Below are 18,802 nucleotides of genomic sequence, written 5' to 3'. Positions count from 1 at the left end.
ACAAATAGGTAATTCATCATTATCTCACCAAATTTTACTTCAAATAGTTCCCATGTTGAAATCCAGTGGTGTCTGTCCATCAAATGGACTTCTGTTGAAGGACAGGACTTTCCCTTCTCCTCCCTCCTGCAGCCCCTTGCACATGTCCAAAATTAGCTCCAGATGTCTGGGGAACCATTAGAGCAGATGTAGGGGTGCATGGAGCTGCACAAGGGAGGATAGGAAGGAAAGTTTGCATGTGCAATACTGAATGATGTCCACTACAGCCAAATTTCTTATTGTACACATCAAAGCTTCAAGTGCCCTACATGACTTTTAGCATCCAAACTATAATTTATGCAAGACCACATCAGTCATGCAGAAAATTAGTTGGTTAATTGCAAAAGTTTGCAGTCTTGTTCATTTTTAATTAATGAAGTGCAAACAAAAGAACAGTTCACAACAGCAACACAATACTACAAACATTTGTATTTAAAATAACTGTTTCTCACTTGAGTGCCTGGCTCGAAATCAGGGTGTGTGAAAGGTCCAGATCGCTCGAGGAACTTCTTTACATGGTTCCAGCGACCTTCCCAGTCTCCATTGTCCCCACACCCACCATCAACAGCCATTCTGCACAGAACATAGAAATTCAGCTGCAAAAAACCAATGGATAAACACACACACGCACACAATCTCTACAAACTTAAGACTTTCCTTTTGTATGATTATACATATCACAAAGTGCTACCAATTTTATCTTGTTCAGAGCAAATAAATGAAATATTTTAGGACTCTGCTGGCTACTAGACAGTGGGTCTAGTGTCTAAGTCATGCATAGAGAGGACTCACTGAAAACAATCAGACTTAAATTGCTCATATTTTAAGCCCCATTATTTCCAGTGAGTCTACTCCAAGCATGCCTAGATTTCGATCCAACCCATTAATAATACATCTATTTACAATAAACAGATATGTACTCTTAAAATTAAATTGCTATATGTGATTAGTTATGAATATATATATGCATGCACAAACCAAATATTCAGATTTCTTTTACTTGGAAAACCAGTATGCCAAGCAGAGTTTTTAAAAATAAGGTGTTATTAGTATTCTTAAAGAACAATGATTAACACCAGACAGCTATTTCTGCCTCAATCTACTGAATATGCAGTAGATGTAATGCAAGGGTGGCTAACCTATGGCCTTCCATAAGTTCCTGAACTATGGCTCCCATCATTCCTGACCAATGTTGTGGTTGAGGAGTGTTGGGAGTCCAGTATCATGTGCAGGGCCCCAGGATTCTCACCCCTGGATTAAAGGGATAAGAATACAAAAGGCAAATCAAGCGTTTCACTTAATTGATGTTTTGATGGGATGTTTTTATGTGGAAGCGTACTTCTGACAATAAAAGAGGAAACAACATGAGTAACTGATACACATCCATTGGCAATTCATTTCTGGGAACCCTGTAGCTTGTTACAAGCAATTATCTACATTTTAAACACAAAACTCACTTTTTAACCAATTGAAAGGGAAAGTGACATGCAAGTCACTTACAGTACTACATGTTAACAGTGAATTGGCTAGCAAATGTTTGAATTTTGCCTGACACAACATAACATCCAGTTTCAATTTCTATTCTATGTCCAATTTTACTTTCACATTATACAGATCCCCGAGTCTCCTTAAAATACCAAAATTCAACCATTTAAATGTTTAGGTGTGCACTGCAAGATATGAATTTTGTGTGTATACTGATCTTGGGATGTTTTAGTGTTTTTCACTATCCAAACTATGGCTGTTACCCAGCAGGGCTTAATAGAGAAGTGGAGTTATTGCCACATCAGCAGGCCTGTCCATGCACACCATCCTGGAGTGGGTGCAGAGATGCCATTATGTGACAGCAGTGGGGTTGGCTCAGTATCAAACAGATCTCAGACCAGCTTGGTCCCTTCTCCTTGCTGTTTCAGGGCTTTCTACTTACTACTACTGGCAGCCTGTAGAACTTCTACTCGCCTGCTGTTTCAGTGGACAGAAGCAGTAGGGCCAGGCAGAGGAAATCTAATCCTTCCTGTCTGTCAGGTGCAAAAGGGAGGCTGGATTGCACATTTACTTTACTGCAGTTTTAATTTCCTATAACCTGTTCTGAAAACCAGTTTAAGGGCAGAGTATAATAAAATAAATAAAACATGATACCCTGTAGTCTGAAGTCACATCTCAGCAAGGTAACAAAACTGCCAGTTGTGCAAAACTGCAGTTTACAATACTGTTTATAGTTTTATATAGCTAGTGTTTCTAAGTAGTGCAACCATATTTGCATCCCATTCCTACACCTTTCTTCTTGCAATTAAAGTCCACTGAATTCAATTAGCCTTACCTTCAACTAAGCATGAATTAAATCAGGCTTCCTCAACCTCAGCCCTCCAGATGTTTTGAGACTACAATTCCCATCATCCCTGACCACTGGTCCTGCTAGCTAGGGATCATGGGAGTTGTAAGCCAAAAACATCTGGAGGGCCGAGGTTGAGGAAGCTTGAATTAAATTATATCCTACAGTAGCCAACCTGATGTCCTCCAGATACTGCAGAAGTCGTCCAAAAGATCCAGAGGACACCACATTGGTTATGGGTTACATCCAACGTTGCCTTAAGATAAGGCATTCTAGCACAGCTGATCTTTTCCTTGTTCTCCCAGAAAGCTCACCAAAAGATCAGGGAATACAAAATATTACGGGCTGTGTCATCTGGGGCTCTGGTGGGAAGGGGGAAATTCCCCAAAACTGGGTAGAGTAATTTCATTTATGCAACTCTGGTTACAAACTTACAAATTTTACATTTTAAACAACTGTATGGAATCATTTCCTAGTCACGTCCCTTACTGTCATATTTTAGTTTCGCTTGCCTTTTTATATGCACAACTCTTGATTTTTACAAAGGATTTCCCATTAACATTCACTCATGCAATATACTGTAAGCAGTTTAGCAATTTGCAATACATTATTACCCAAGCGGCTTGTGCACTTCCCATCAAAATGTGCATTACCCATGATCTCTTTGATCTTTGAAGAGACCCTAATCCCTGTTAAGACTTGCAGTGACCCTTTAAGGATCTGCCACACTGAAATGCATCTTAGTGCAAGTTCCAATTATGGACCAGTTGGTCTTCGCAAGAGATATGATTCCACCACACCTGCTGAGTCTGCATAGCCCTCATTTCACTGCTCAGATGTGGGCTCACTTGACTGAACACTTGCTCTGCACACACACAAAAACCTGTCCTGCATGTGGAAAACTAGCAGGGAAAAGGCTAGGTTTCTGCAAGCAGAGACAGTCACAATGCTACTATTCATGCAGAGCAACATGAAGCCACATGAGCAGCCTCAAGTGGGTGTGATGCTGATCAGCTCCCATCAGCATCAGCCAGCATGGCCAGTCATAATGAGAGCTGTAGCCCAGCAACATCTGGCCAGCCCCACACTGACTACCTCTGGTTTGAGGCAGAAGATTAGCACCTGAGGGAAGAACCTAGGCGCCTAGAGAGCCAGGCTGCAGGTGCTTTTGATAATTCACACATACTTGTTTTTCTCATATATGGGGGGGAGCCTGCCACACGTTCCCAATTCAGTGGCCCCCTCGCCCACATGTGCGGCCCCCCTCCATCCTCTGCCCCCTAAACCCAGCACTGACCCCATCTCTCTCTGCCTCTCTCCCGCTAGCCGCCGCTCCTCTAGCCTCCTTCTTTTCTTCTCCCTATAAAAGAGAGAGAGAATAAAAGAAGGGTCAGTCGCCGACAGGGTCAGGCTCGGGGCTCGCGCGCTCCCGCCACGACTTGAGCGCGGGGGGAGGGGGACAGGGCAGAGGCTGAGGGGGCGCAGCTCCCCGCCAGCCCCCTCCCTGGAAGAAGCGGCGGCGGCGAAGGCAGCCAAGCGCGTGGGGGTGGGGAGGAGGCAGGTACTTACGGCTCCTCAACATCAGCCATAGCTGAGCGCCTCTCCTCCTGCCCTCTCCCTCCAACGGCTCGCCCACAATGCACCGCGGCCGGAAGTTCCGAGCCGGGCTCCCACTCGTCCTCGCTGACGGAGGCGATTCGAGCTTCTCTTGAGGGGAGGAGGAGGAGGCAGAGAGGCCTCGCTTCCGGTTTCCGTTGGAGCCGGTCGCTTTTAAAAACACGCGCACGCGCGAACACAGACGCCAAATTCACCGCCCAGCCCAGCCTCATGTTTCGCCGTGGGTTGAGCGAGTGCCGGGACTAGGTTGTGGGTTCGAATTCCCCTACTCGGCCATGCAGCCCACCGGGTGTGACCTTGGGCCTGTCGCCTGCCCTCGGCCTAAAGGGCCTCACAGGGTTGTTGTGAGGATGAAACGGGCAAGAGAACCATGCACGCCGCCTCGAGCTCCCTGTGGGGAGGGGAGCAAATAAAGTGATATATAGAATAAGCTGTCTGTGGGAGGGCAGCATCCTTTGCTACCCCTCCACACAACCATGCGGTTTTCCAGCAACTGGTGCTGCTGCGTCCCAGGTGCGGAGGAGAAACTATAGTCTTTATTTAATTCCTTACGTACATGCTCATTTTATACCGCCCTCCAGCCACAGATCTCAGGGCGGTTCATAAAGTAAGACACCATAAATATCCTTTATGATGGTGGCTAAGTAGCCACGGATAGCCCCTTCCTCCACGACTTGGTCGTGGTATCTGACAGCCCTCTCCTCCATGAATCTGCCTAATCCTCTTTGAAAGCCTTCCAGGTTGGTGGCCGCCTCTGCCTCCTGAGCCCTCCCTTTGCAACCAAAAGCTTTCTTAATTTGGTACCTTTTTCTGTCACACTGCGTGACATCTTGGTGCCCTCCCGATTATTCCATTTTGCATTCTCTGCAGACGGCGATCCCTTCAACTAAGTCGTCTTCTCCACCTCTGGTGCAGGTAGTGGTGAGCTAGATGGACCAAGTTCCTAATTAAATTCATGGTTTAGTTGGCGGGCACCCGGTATTTGCATGAGCATGAGGAGCAGGACATGCTCAATACAATAATGCAACATGTGAAAATATTTAAATACTCCAGGATGTTGAATCGTCCGTCCCCCTAATTGTGCAATGGGCTTAGTTGTCACGTTGCAACAACTAGATCATTGATTTCCTAATAAGAGTTTTGTTAGTGTTTAGCATATTATGTGTGCGTGTTTTTTGCTTTCTTTAGTTTAATTGCAGAGGTTGATTAAAATCAGAAAAAAATATGTGCCTGGACCTCATTTCCAGAGAAAACAGTTATTTTGTACATGACCTTGAGGAAAATTTACTGGTGGCAGTGCAGTCCTATTCAGAAACACTGATCTAAATGGGGCATAATCTCAGGCAAGTGTGTATGTTATTGCAGCTAGAAAGTGCAACTCTAAATAAATTTATTTAGCACCTTTATACCCCACCCGTTAGCCAAAAATGCTCTCAGAGCCGCTTACCAAAGCCTATCAGTAAACTAGCCCTCAGGCGGCTTACACTCCAAAAAACAAAATGCGGGTGGAAATGTAAGGGAAGAGAGAAAAGCAAGTGGAGGCACAAATTAAAATTGCAAGTAGACATGCATAGCACTGTGCTGTGTTGAGCAACCTTGCAATATATATATAGATATCTGGCAGGATCTTACAACGGTGTTCGAGACTGCTACTGACCTCAGCTTTTTAAAAGGAGCTATTGTGTGAACTATATACATTGCAAATGTTGCATCTTAATTTGCAAACAGTGGGATTTTTGTGAAGGATAAAATCCGCCCTCCCGCGGCTGCCTTTTCCCCCCTTCCTGCTTTGCAGGCAACCAGAAATGCAACTCCAGTCAGCTGGTTGCTGCGTTGCCCTTCTTTAAGGCCGCCCTGCTGACGTCGCGCCGCCGCCGCAGCTGCTGCAGGATTCCGAATGGGAGAGGCATTATGGACGTGCAAGTAGCTCCGCTGAGATCCTGGGACGACTTCATTCCGGGCCACGACCGCTTCGCCCTGCCGGATTTCAAAGACATTTCCAAATGGAACAACAGGGTGGTCAGCAATTTGCTCTATTACCAGACCAACTACCTGGTGGTGGCGGCTACCGTGATCTCCATAGTGGGGTAAGGGCGGGCGCGTTCCGCGGCAAAGATGGAGCGGGGGCGCACACCTTTCCTGGCCTGACGCTGGCAACTCTAGCAGAGCAATGGTGCATTTTAGCTTCCGTTCTCCCTTTCTCTTCTGAGGGTAGCTGCTCTGCACATACTAATTGAATAAATTCCCATGGAACTTAATGGGGCTTACTTCTGAGAAGAGGTATATGGGGTTGTGCTGGGCCTCCTTGTTTGCTTTCCATCGCATTCGTATTTGTGGAGAAGCTTCTAAATAACATACGTTACCGGATGTGCACTGCTTCGCTCTCTGGTTTTAAGATGGAGGTAGCTTAGCTGTGAGCAAGACGATAGCAAATCCGCTGTATGTATCGCAAAGTGTCCTGCATAGAGCAATCCTGCGTGAAATTGCTGTTTTAGCCATACAGGGCAGGTGCTTTCTTCAGTGCCGTTGGCTATCTGTAACTTCCTGAGTTGATTTCCTTTCTCTCCTTCAAAATGTAGCTGTAGGCGTCTTCCTTGTTAAACGTACGTTTTCAAAAGTGAAACCTACGCTTCTATTAGATTTGGATCATGAAATCACCAGGGCAATTCATTAAGACTATGCATGAAGAAATCTAGGTGTTTCTGTGCCACCCCCCTGCCGTGCCTTGAATACAATTGTAACGTTGTATTCTGGAAGTCAGTTCTGTCTGTATATGACCCATTGTTTGTGGGAAATTGGTATTTTGCAACTATTCTTGTTAACCCTTTTGAGAAATGCACTTTTTTATTTTATTTTTTGCTTCTTTGGGGGTGAATTGGGTTAAATGTGAGGTACTTTTCAACTTAGTTCTGATTCTTTCACTTTTTAAATAAATAAATGGTGCTCTTACATAGTTCCCACCTATCCCCATAGTATAATAAAACTTAGAGAATAAATCCTCAGATACTCTCCCAGTCCTCATATTCCCTGTGACTGTTATTCATTTTGGCCCAATAAAAAGCTTCCCTTCTTCGAGACAGTTAGTTTTTGGAAAACATTGATAAACCTTGGTGCATGCTCTCTCTCCTATATATATATATTTAGAGAGAGAGAGAGAGAGAGAATGTATTTTAGGCCTAAACTGATGGGCATTGGTATTCAAAACTAACTGCAATTTCTTCGCATGAGTCATGCTTGCTGGACTGTGCCACATGGCATTTCATCCTTAGAAACTAGTTTGTTCCTGGCTTCTTCAGAAGACTTGAATGGAAAGAGAAGACTTCCTATGCTTCCAAACCATTAATGTGGCCTTGCCATTTGGAACTAGTCATGAGTCAGCCCCTCACTCATGTGACAAGTTCTGAAATTGTTGGTTGAAAATTTGGCAGTCTGGTGACTCATCAGTTTGGCCTCTGCTGCACTCATGAGAGCTAGAAGCTTCTGTTAAATGATTTGTGTGTTAGAAAGCAAAAGCATACCTAAGAGCCATTCTTGCTTCCCTTACTCATTCACCTCAGAGTCTGATTAAGGGGATCAGATTTTCACTGACCAGGGGTTTTTATTCCTGTCATGGTAAAGGTAAAATAAATGAAATCTTCAATCTGCAGAAGCTGTAGAATGAGTAAACTGAGATTAAGCTCACTTGCTATCTCTTAAGTCTATTATCATTAATAGAGCCTACTTTAAACATGTTTAACATTTCCCCTTGCTAGAAAAGCTCTCCTCAGAGTAGTGTTTCCCAACATGTTTTGGACTACAATTGTCATTCACCCCACCAGCAGGGCCCGTAGTTGGGGATGATGGGAGTTTTAGCCCAGGCTGCTTTAGAGCATCAGTGAGATTTTACAGCTACAAGTGTGTGCGTTTAAAACCCCCACAAAGGAATTATTTATATGATACTCAGAACACCTCCTTTTTGAAGAGAACCTGTGAATATATGAAAATTCTGAGCAAAACCACACAGGAAATCCTTCTTCCGTCTCCTTTGAATCCTAAAAGATGAAAGAACAAAAAAGCAAACTGTCTGCCATTTTGGCTTGGTGTTAGATTTAGGCTGCATTCATCAACCTTTCTTAGTTACACTTGCAAATCCTTTTACAGACTGGGTCTTTTACTTCATGCTAAAAGTGAGACAAGGCATATAATTGTTCCTTGATGCTTCCATCAGATAGTCAGAAACAAACAGGACTTTCCTTTATTCCCTAGAGGTGGACATTGTGTTTTTTTAGAGAAAGACCCTATAGCAGGCATAGGCAAACTCGGCCCTCCAGATGTTTTGAGACTACAATTCCCATCATCCCTGACCACTGGTCCTATTAGCTAGGGGATGATGGGAATTGTAGTCCCAAAACATCTGGTGGGCCGAGTTTGCCTATGCCTAACCTGTAGAATGGAAGGAAGTAATTCTGCTTGGAAGCTAATTGGTGTGGCCAAATGTTTGGAACATGGCATTGAGCACTGGGCTTATTTAACTGACTCTGACCTCTTGATGCAAGTTTAAGGGCTCTCATCCATTCCATTTTCTTTTGATGGCTTTCTGTACATAATGAAAAACGTCTTTCCCTCCATGATGAAAATAATTTATATAAATATTTGTATTCTATATATCTCAATATGTTTTACAACACTAAACACATAAAACCATACAATAAAACCGTAAAAAAGTTAAACAGATATCAATTTAACACACACCATTGTGGAAAGATGTACCGTATTTTTTCGTGTATAAGACTAGGTCCCCCCCCCCTAAAAAATAATGTCAAACATTAGGGGGTGTTTTATACTCTGGGCCATCTCCCCCCATTTTCTTAAATCTGAGTCCCCCAAAATAGGAGACATCTTATACATGGGGACGTCTTATAGATGGAAAAATACAATATTTTTAATTGCCTGAATAGGCCTGGCGGAATAGAAAAGTTTTCAGCAGGCATTTAAAAGTTGGCACAGAAGGCATCTGCTGAATATCTGCTCAACGGGCATGGAAGGTGTTAGGCTGGTATCTGATCTCCATTATTGGCAGGTGGAACTGCTATATTCATTATTCTATATCACAATGGAGTTGGCCAATATAGGCAACCTCACACCTGTGCTAATTACCTGTGGTAATTGGGAATAGGTGGAGAGAGGCCATGTCCAGTGTGTCTGCTTAGTAGAGAACAGGGGGGGGGGGAGATTTCCCTTTCAAAATATTTTTGATGTATGTAAGTCTTACTCAAAACATACTTGCTTGGAAGATTGTTCCATTCAGATTTACTTAAAAGCTTAAAAAAAAACCTAGCTGCAAGCTGCACTAATACAGAGCACTGTTTATTTTACAATTGCTGAGCTTGCATCTTGGTTTATATGGTTGCATGTTTTAAGGCTTTTCCATAGTTGAATCTTTCTGGCTCCTCCTTTTCCTGTTGTTGCTAGCTGTATGCACTGCAAGATCTTTCAGGGAGTGAGGAAGAGCCACCTGTGGTGTTGGCAACTAATTTTCATTTTATATAGCACAGAAAGTACTGTGCCTTAACTGTAACTCCATTACCCTCCATTGTTTCTTCTTGAACATATGTCATCTCCAACTCAGTTTTCTCTCCCAACTCTTCTTCCAATCAATACTCTTTTATCAGTTTACTGTGTTATCATCTGCCCTGTTGAACAGTCATGTAGCCTTGGCTTTGTTTTGTCCCCTTTGTCCTCTGTGTTCAGTCTGTTGCCAAGTTGTGTTCCTTTCTTAGTCTTCTGTAGCCAAAATAAATCTCCTCTTGTTCTGATCACATGATGTCTCTTCTAATCTGCACATTGACTTTATCTCTGCTCCTGGATCCGTTGCAGGCTACTTCCCGCCTCTTCAAAACCCTTACCGTCTTGTCTCCCCTCTTACATTCTTTCTTTGACCTTTGCTCCACCACTTCCATCCAGTTGGGGGTCTCCTGCTCCCTCAAATTACAGTGGTGCCTCGGGTTACATACGCTTCAGGTTACACACTCCACTAAGCCAGAAATAGTGCTTCAGGTTAAGAACTTTGCTTCAGGATAAGAACAGAAATCGGGCTCCGGCAGCGCGGCAGCAGCAGGAGGCACCATTAGCTAAAGTGGTGCTTCAGGTTAAGAACAGTTTCAGGTTAAGTACGGACCTCCAGAACGAATTAAGTACTTAACCCGAGGTACCACTGTACTCTACTCTTGCTGCACCTTATGCTTGGAACTGCCTCCCCAAACACCTGTGTGATGCTACTTGCATCTCTTCCTTCAAATCTCTCCTCAAAACTCACTTTTTCCATGAAGTCTTAAGCCTGGTGAACATTTAACTCAGGCCAACCAATGAGGAACATTTACAGTTCGACTAATTAAGTTATGAGGTTTATCAGATACTTCTGTCCTCAACGTCACAATTTAGTAAGGCTGGAGTGTTCTTAAAATTGGTACTTAAAGCTAAGCATTGTCTGTTATAGTATGCAGCTGAAACAAGGGCAGTGAAGAATAAAACTCTCAATTGGATGCTGTGGCAAGTCTTGTTTTTGCTTCTGGAGTTTTTCTATAGCTTAAGTAGCCATGTTTCAAGCACTGCCTCTCTTCTAGATCCTGTCTTGCTTCTATTACATTCATAGCTTTGCAGTGCCCTTTATTATCAGGTTTGTTTTAAATGATCACATTCAGTTGAGCCTCCACCAGCAAGGGCCATATGCAAAAAGTACATTATATTTAGCCTGACACAAGCAGGTTGCTGAATTAGATTTTGTATGGCATATCTTTAGTCTACAATTCTTGGTTTCTCTTTTCCGCTTCTGTCCCCTACACCTCCACCCCTGGTCACAGATGTCCGCTTCAATTTCATCACTTAACTTTTAACTGGCACTCTCTACAGCCAGCCATTGGTAATGCACTATGCATCTTTGTGCCCTTCCAACTGAGTAGGAGTATTTTTTTATCTCTCTGCAAAAAGGCAATTCTTTCCAAACTTAACATAGCCTTTCCTATAGTACTGCTGTAGAAAAAAAAATAAAAAGAACAACATAGTGATATGAAAGATCTGTTAATTTTATCTCTTTCAGTCAAGATCTCTTCCTAATTCAGGAGGAACTTGCCTTACTTTCTGGTCCCAGAACATGAAAGCCTGTGCTCCCATCACTTCCCTGAATGAACCTTCCCAGCTTCTTAAAACCAAGTATTTCACGCATTGGTGCCAAGTTGTTGGAGAATACAAGCTTGCTACAGTGTGCTAACACACTGGAAGCAGGGATCTGATAATCAGGCATGCAGTATGCAGTACTTACCTGGTGGTGGTACATAAGCTGAAACCTTATTACTAAATCTATTCCGTTACAGCTTTGTATTTGTTTGGTGGCTTCTTTTATTGTTCTTATCGATATCTCGGACTGCATTGGAAGCTTCCAGCTTCTGGGATTGTCCTTAATCCCAGCACCTGCAGCATTGCTTAGTCTGCCCATTTGAGTTAATGCAATGACTTCCTGCTTGCAGTTCATCCAACCAAGACACACTTGAGTATGAAATGAGATTTCCACAGTCAGTCTGTTCCACTTTGCTGCAGATGGTTGGAAAGCAAATCTTCCAGTAGCAAATCGAAGCATGTTCTGATGGCTTGGCTGTATAGAGGAGTACATTGTTTGTTTGCCTGTAGATCACTTCTTTATTTTTCGCCCCACCTGCTTTCTTCTAGGTGCAACATCTTTCCAGCAGGCAAAAGTTGTTTCCTGTATCTCTCAATGAGACCTTAAGGCATCCATTTAGTGGTCTATTTATATTGAGTGCTTTACACTTCCTGGTTATTCCTGCCACCACTACAAAACCTATTCCTTGGCAATAAGAACTAATCACCTTCTCCCCAAGTTTGTTTTTGTACGTTGTCCGAGTAACACCAACCTCAAATAACCACCGCACTACCATGCTACAAGATGTCTTTCACATATACTGGTGGTGTCTGATACGTTCAATAAATCTCTCTAACGAGGGCTATATTTAGAGTGTATCCTATAACTAACCTAGCTCCTGATACCACCTGTGGCATTTAATGACTCCCACTTGGAGGACTTCAGAGCACACTTCAGACATGATGGATTACTTGTCTTATCACCTTAGCTAAGATGGTATCAGCATTGACCGCCTGCTGTTAGAGAAGAACTTTCTAGGGTGTTACCTTGTATTCAGAATTATTCCAAACATATTATATGTGCACTTCTCTTAGGCAGCAGTTGGCTGTTATTCTTGCCAAATGAAGGCCACATAATTGTTGATTCAATAGAAATAAATTTGGAGCCAGCAGTTAGGACAGATTCTGAAGTAACATACAATGTTGGCAGGAGAAAGCTTTTGAAGGGACTCTGTACACTCATGCATGTTGTGTTTGAAATGCTCGGCCAGAGAATTTGCCTTGGGACAATTGCATAAGCAGGATGCAGCAGCAGCTAAGGGGGAATGCAGAAAGTTCTCAGTCTTTTTAATCTCAGACTATCCTCTGAAATGAGATTGCAGATGGTAACCTAGATACATCTCTGTTCAGCAGGCTCAACCGTAGTGGAAGAGAGAAAGTGATAGTTCCTGCTTTCTGCTTTGGGTCTTGGGGGAGCAGTGTGTTGGAGGTCTTAGGGCTTAGCTTGTCCCCTTTAAAGCTTGTAAAGATGGGGAACTTAGCTGGACTATGGTTTAAGTCTAGGATGTAGGCAGGCATAAATGTTGGGGCTCAACAGTTTCATAAGGGCAGTATCTGTTTACAGCCTGTGTCTACAGGTGGCTTTCCTTGGTGCCTTCTCATTGCAAATACGTAGGGCAGGAGTAGCCAATATGGTGCCATCAGATGCTTCTGGTCTGCAACTTCCATGACCCCATCACTATCCTTGCTGGATGGGGCTGATGGGAGCTGTAGTTCAACACGATCTGGAGGGACTGCGTTGGTTATCCCTCATGTAGACAGTGAATGTTGGTTTTATGATTTAATGATTGATGTGCCATCTTGTTCGCATCACTATGGCAAACATTTTACCCCTTTTAACTGTGTTCTACTGCCAGTTGCCCACTTGGTGCTTTGCAATTTGATGCAGATACAGAAGCAAAGAAGCTATTGCACTAGGCAACTTCTGAACCACTGCTTTTGACAGTTTTAAACAAGCTTCCTCACAGTTACAGATTAAAGGCCTAAAAATATGTCTTGATAAAGATTCTAGCAGGCACAGAGACTAACACTTCCAGTTATCAGTTTTTCTCGCCTTGTCTACTTTTTGACCTGTTAACCTCTCACTTCTAGGAGGCAGTATTCATGGCCATTAACAACAAATTCTGTTGGGTTCAATCCAGACTCATTCATGCTTGAGTAAAACCCATGAAATCAACAAGACATAACTTAGGTCCCATTGATTTCCCTGGTTCTACTCTGTGCACAACTGAATCTGGATCTAACCTAAAGCCTGTAGCCAAAAAAAGTGAAGCTCAGTTAACGACGCTTTATTTTGATCCAAATGGCACATTGAGTTCTGCAGCAGAATCTGACGTTTATAGTCGCAAAACCAGCTAGGTAACAAAGATATAACAAATCCAGTGTATTATCTTGCACTCTTTCCTTTTTAGGAAATCCGCTTTAACTTTCCTTGTGTTTAATTTCGCCTGTATTTGGGTTTTCAACAGCTTTCAGCCAATTCAATTTGCTTTGAAAACTGGAACCTTTGAGTATTGGTTCATTGCAAAGAGATTTTTAGCTGCATAGAATAAAATTGCTTTGAGTGTTTTCTGCCACATATACTAGTAAGGGTGCCAGAGAAGGCAGACAGTTGATTGATGTTAAACACTTCCCCCAAACCATTTTGAATTAGTCTGAAAGATGATGGCTTGCCTGCCTGTGTATTGCAGCAAGGACTGCAAATCACTTGCCTACAACCACAATAGCTCACGTTTTAAGGTGGGAACCTGGTCCACAATCAGTTTAGACTGTACTACACATCTCTTGAGGCCTACTGGAAGCTTGACACACACATGCACATGGGGAGCTGCCTTACACTGAGTCAAATCACTGATCAGCTCTCCAGAGGTTTAGACAGAAGTATTTCCCAGTCTTACCTAGAGATTGAACCTGGGACCTTGTGCATGCATAATAGATATTCTGCCACTGAGCTAACTGCTGTAGGAATCAATTCTGTTACCAAGTGCAATGTGTATAACTTTTATTTTTTTATTTCATACTTCTATAAAATTGGGCTACCTCTCAAAACTCTGGTACAAAACCCGATGGCAGTAAGACGCCCAATGTGATGATGTCCGCCTTGAGTTACTGTTCACTTTTTCCAGGCAGAACATTCAGAAAGTTTTGCTCTAAATATAGCTTGTGGCTGACCAGAAGTGACTCAGACACTGCAAACAGCAAGCAGACCCGGCCTGTTTTTAGTACGCCATGCGTGAGTTCCTGTGAGCAGCAGCAGCAGGTGGGCAACCCAACCTGAAGCTGTGATGAAAGGAAGATGGGTCTCCTGCTCTTTCACAGCAGATGTATCATCTCCATTTTATTAAACTGGCAAAGATGGTAAAACTAGCACACGTTAATTGTGTGTTGATAGACATGAATTAAACCATAGATGTACTTCTCAAGGCAGTGCTATGCAACGTATTGAGGAGGCCAGCAAGGACCCATTCACAAATCAGGGGCTTGGGCCAGGACTGGGTTCTTCACCCATTTGAGTTTATCCATGGCAGTGCAATGTACAGATGACCGACGGTGAGCCCACAGCTCTGTGTGCCTTAGTTTTGCCTTTGTGATGGGTGTTGTGCTTGTGAAAAGCATGTGAGCGAGGACGGTGGCCCATCCACTGGTTTTTATCTATACTAAACGCAGTGGGCTGAAATCTAGCATGTGTAAAAGTTCTGGGTTATATGTAAAACAGCGTCTTCTGTGGGTTGTAGGCAAATGTGTTCTGCTCACACAGCAGAACTGCCTTCCCCATACCCCCACCCACCCACATCTGTTCCAGAAAGGATTGGGGGAAATTCCTTAGATTCAGCCCCAGGTCACAGACCTGCAGGGTGGTTGTTTGTCCAGTTCAGCTTTTTCAACTGCGATAACTTTGGGTGTCCTCTTCCCCAACCCCAATTCCTTTGCATCCCGTTTGATTTTATTTTGTTGGCATCTGCCGAGCTGTTAGTTTGAAATTATTTGAATTGTACCATTCAGGTCTGTGGGTTCTCTGCACTTCGTCTTGACCCTTGGTAGTTTGTCTGACTCCTTGTGACGGGGTGAGCCAAGGAGGGATGCATGTCATTGAGGCCACCCCACCAGACAACTGCACCACCACCCACCTATCTGGGGTTCATGTCTTGTAAGAGAATAAAGCCAGTTTGGGACTGGCACTGTTGCCATAGAATACAATGTTGTATGCTGCAGTGGGTGGAAAGGTAAAGGCGATGTTGGTTTGTTTTTAAGCTATGTCCTCTATTACAGAGGACATATCTTGGGGGGGGGGGGTATGGAACTGGACTTATTTATTTTTACTAGCAAGTCAGTCCTGGTAGGGTAGATGAGTGTGGATGATGATGATAATAATAATAATAATAATAATAATAATAATAATAATAATAATATTTATACCCCGCCGATCTGGCTGAGCTTCCCCAGCCACTCTGGGCGGCTTCCAAAAAAATATTAAAATACCGTAATACATCAGACATTAAAAGCTTCCCTAAACAATGCTGACCTACATCTTTCTGCTTTGCATGCAGTATTTAGGCCCTGGGTTCTCTTCCCAGATTTCTGTCAGTTAAGGAGAGTTTGTGTCAGAGGCACAACTTCCTAGTGCTACAGCAGTTTCCCCAAATGCAGCACTCACTCCCCCTGCATAGAAGTGAATGGAAACTCCTTATTAGGATGCCATTAAGATGGAGACTATTTCTGCTTCCGCCCCTGTTAAGCGCAGCCTTTGAGAAGGGAGTCTGTTGAGATGAACATCCAGCCATAACTGCTTGGTGTGGTCTTGAAGGCGTGTGATGCAACAACTTCCCTGAAGCTAAGCAGGCAGCCCAAAATCCTCTGTATATCCTCTTGAGTTCCCTGGAGGAAAGACAGGGTATAAGGATAAATAAAATGCATACCTTTTTTTTTTAAAGATAGTTTAATCGCTTTCCCTCGTCTAATCCTTTCACAGGTATATTGGTGTTGCAATTCTACTGCAGTACTTTACAAATGAATAATTTAGCCACTGTTAATGGGCCAAACTCCCTCCCCCCCCAATTCCTTTTAGACTTGACTCCAGAAAGGGTGATTTGTAGATACAAGGAGATGTATGCAAAATGTCTTTATGTTGAAATAAAATGCTTGCATAACATTTGGAAGACTTTGAGGGCGTTTGTACCTTCTTGTCTCTGCAGATTTCTGAATCCACTGAGCATGATCCTCGGTGCTGCTGTGGTGGTCCTGGTGTTCACAGCATTTGTGTGGGCATCGCACAACAAAGACTTCATTGGCAGGTTTAAGAAGCACTATCCAGCTGCCTTCGTGGTCGCTATCATCTTGTTGAGCTACTTCCTGATCTCCTTTTTCGGGGGCGTCATGGTGTTCATGTTTGGAATTACGTTTCCTCTGTTCTGTGAGTAGAAGTCTGCTTATTTTTGAAGCAGCTTTTCCTTTTGCTGTTTTGTTTTGTTCTGTTCTGGACATTAAATGCCAACCTTGGTAGGAATTTTTTTTCCTCATTTACAATCATGATCAGAAGCCAATACATATGTTTTATTTGTAGAAATATTTCTGTATAGCTTACTGCCTCAGTCTCAAAGCAACATACAGCGTTTAAGCAACTTCAATATTAAAATTGCCATACAGCATAAAAATACAGCTGGTAGCCCCAGGCAGTATTATTATTAGTAGTAGTAGTAGTAGTAGATGAAGAAGATGATGGTGATAATAATAATAATGATGATGATGATGATGATAAAACCTGCTGGAATGAAGCACCAGCCCAAAAATACATTAAATGTATTTTTAATGGGCACTGGAACATCATTAATATCAATGTTGTCCTAAGCTCAGCGGGGAGGTGGTTCCATAATGAAAGTGCCACCACCAAGAAGACCCTCCCTCTGGTTGCTGCCAACCAAGACAGCCTTTCTCAGCTGATCATAAAGATCACACAGGGCAGTAATATAATAAGTGACATTGGTTTTTATTTGCCATTGTACTATGATCAGAAGCCTTCCAAAGAGTCATTATAGCTGGGCACTATCGGCAGACAGAATGCACTCTTGGAGCTGATGGTGATAGAATATGCATCTAATGTAGGTATGACGCAGACAATATCTGTTGGGTATTAATGTGCTTTTTTGCTCCCCCTCCCCCCAGTGATGTTTGTCCATGCTTCCCTGAGGCTTCGGAACATCAAGAACAAAATGGAGAACAAGATGGAAAGCATAGGCTTGAAGAAGACTCCCATGGGCATTGTGCTGGACCTTCTTGAACAGCAAGAAGAAGGCATCACCAAACTGGCTGACTACCTGGCTAAAGCAAAGGAGTAAAAAAAAACACGCATGCGGTTTATGGCTCTTTGGGCACTTGGTTGGGCTTGACCAGCATCGCTTTTCAGTCTGGGTGTGTGACAATACGCAGACTGCGAAGATGAAGTGTGGCAAAATAAACAACCCCAAGTTATTCAAGGACACCCTGACCAGCATGGGGAGGTGATAGTAACCCTTCTGTGACATGCTAAGAGATCTGACACACAAATCCAATTGGTGGGGCATAGCACTATTTGGGGGGGAGGGGGGAGTGTGGGAATTGAAGGAATGCCTTCTCTAAAACTATTTGTCTATGTTAGTGTTTTTCAAAGTATTCAAAGTGCACTAAATGCAAGCAGACCCTTTCACTCGCCTGTCTGTCCAAGGAGATAAATCCAAAATTAGTATGAATGAGGTCTTAAAAGTCCATTTTACAGTGTTTTGCAGTGCATCTTAATGTGCCTCTTGAGTGGTCTGTGTTTCCAAATGGAGAAGTGGAGAACTCAAATGTAGTCACATAACATGCACAGCTTGTTAGGACAAATCCTTATCTTTCTCCATTTACAAATGGAGACCTTCGTTCTGCATGAGAATTGCAAGTCTGCATAGATAACATCTAGCAAACAAACATTCCTTCAGTGAACCTATGCAGAATTAAAATATTTGGGGGGCAGGGAGTTGCATAACAATACAAACATGATTTTCTGTGCATGCCACATCCAACATGCTTTTATATAATAGAATTATGTAATTATTTAACTCGGCCAGGCTTGATCTGCTATTAAATAGAAGTATGAGTCCTTTAAGAGTCTTTAGTCAACACTTATAGATATATTTTATAGAACAGATGAACTGGAAAATGGACTCTTTAATTTTTGCTGAAAATGTATTGTACTGGAACGAAGGGTGGGACTGTCCTGGTTTTATTTCCTATAAGGGGAAAAAAACCAGTTCATGCAACCTTTTACAACATATTTAAAGCACCTTGAATTTTTGCTTGAAAGATGGTTGAAAACTTTATTCTAGTCCAACATTGCATATCACACACCTGTATTTTCTTTCTTCTGTGTATTTATGTGCTGTGATCAGACTTGTTTATTTATGCAGCAGATGTCCACAGAATAATATCTCTCATGTGATTCTTTGGATTGGTGTTAGCATTGTAGTCCTCTGCCCGCTCTTCCTTTTTTAAATTAAGAGATGTAATGCCTCATTCCATACCTTAATTGTAAAATGATTAGTATTTTGTTGGAAATATGGCTCTATCTATGTATTCTAGGATTTAAGAGAAGTAAACTGGTTTTGATCTGTA

General features: G+C 42.8%; 2 protein-coding genes across 8 annotated transcripts in view; one reads left to right on the top strand and one right to left on the bottom strand.

The window, feature by feature from the left end:
• UBA3 (ubiquitin like modifier activating enzyme 3) overlaps positions 1-4,055 on the bottom strand; it is a 16,397-nt gene extending 12,342 nt beyond the window's left edge. Inside the window, exons 1-2 of one of the 7 annotated variants that reach the window (XM_053378237.1) lie at positions 3,941-4,055; positions 492-612 (exon numbers count right to left, since the gene is read on the bottom strand). In XM_053378237.1, coding sequence (XP_053234212.1) covers positions 492-612; positions 3,941-3,960 — 141 coding nt within the window. In that variant the 5' untranslated portion in view covers positions 3,961-4,055. Of the gene's footprint in view, positions 1-28; positions 205-491; positions 636-1,998; positions 3,144-3,171; positions 3,322-3,668; positions 3,732-3,940 lie in introns of those variants that run through there. The other 6 variants (XM_053378239.1, XM_053378238.1, XM_053378241.1 and 3 more) reach the window with 6 other exon arrangements.
• Positions 3,446-18,802, top strand: ARL6IP5 (ADP ribosylation factor like GTPase 6 interacting protein 5). Its single transcript, XM_053378245.1, has 4 exons — positions 3,446-3,533; positions 5,784-6,075; positions 16,372-16,589; positions 17,339-18,802. The coding sequence occupies exons 2-4, from the start codon at positions 5,900-5,902 to the stop codon at positions 17,509-17,511; spliced, it is 567 nt and encodes a 188-aa protein (XP_053234220.1). The 5' UTR covers positions 3,446-3,533; positions 5,784-5,899; the 3' UTR covers positions 17,512-18,802.

The sequence above is a fragment of the Podarcis raffonei genome, chromosome 2, assembly GCF_027172205.1.
Source record: "Podarcis raffonei isolate rPodRaf1 chromosome 2, rPodRaf1.pri, whole genome shotgun sequence".
Taxonomy (NCBI): Eukaryota; Metazoa; Chordata; class Lepidosauria; order Squamata; family Lacertidae; genus Podarcis; species Podarcis raffonei.
This window is presented reverse-complemented; position numbering and strand designations above follow the sequence as displayed.

Excerpts from the sequence above, each read along its gene's own strand:
- ARL6IP5 (XM_053378245.1), top strand. The coding sequence starts at position 5,900 with ATGGACGTGCAAGTAGCTCCGCTGAGATCCTGGGACGACTTCATTCCG. Across the intron at positions 6,076-16,371 it reads ACCGTGATCTCCATAGTGGG|ATTTCTGAATCCACTGAGCA; the intron begins GTAAGGGCGGGC and ends TTGTCTCTGCAG. Across the intron at positions 16,590-17,338 it reads AATTACGTTTCCTCTGTTCT|TGATGTTTGTCCATGCTTCC; the intron begins GTGAGTAGAAGT and ends CCCTCCCCCCAG.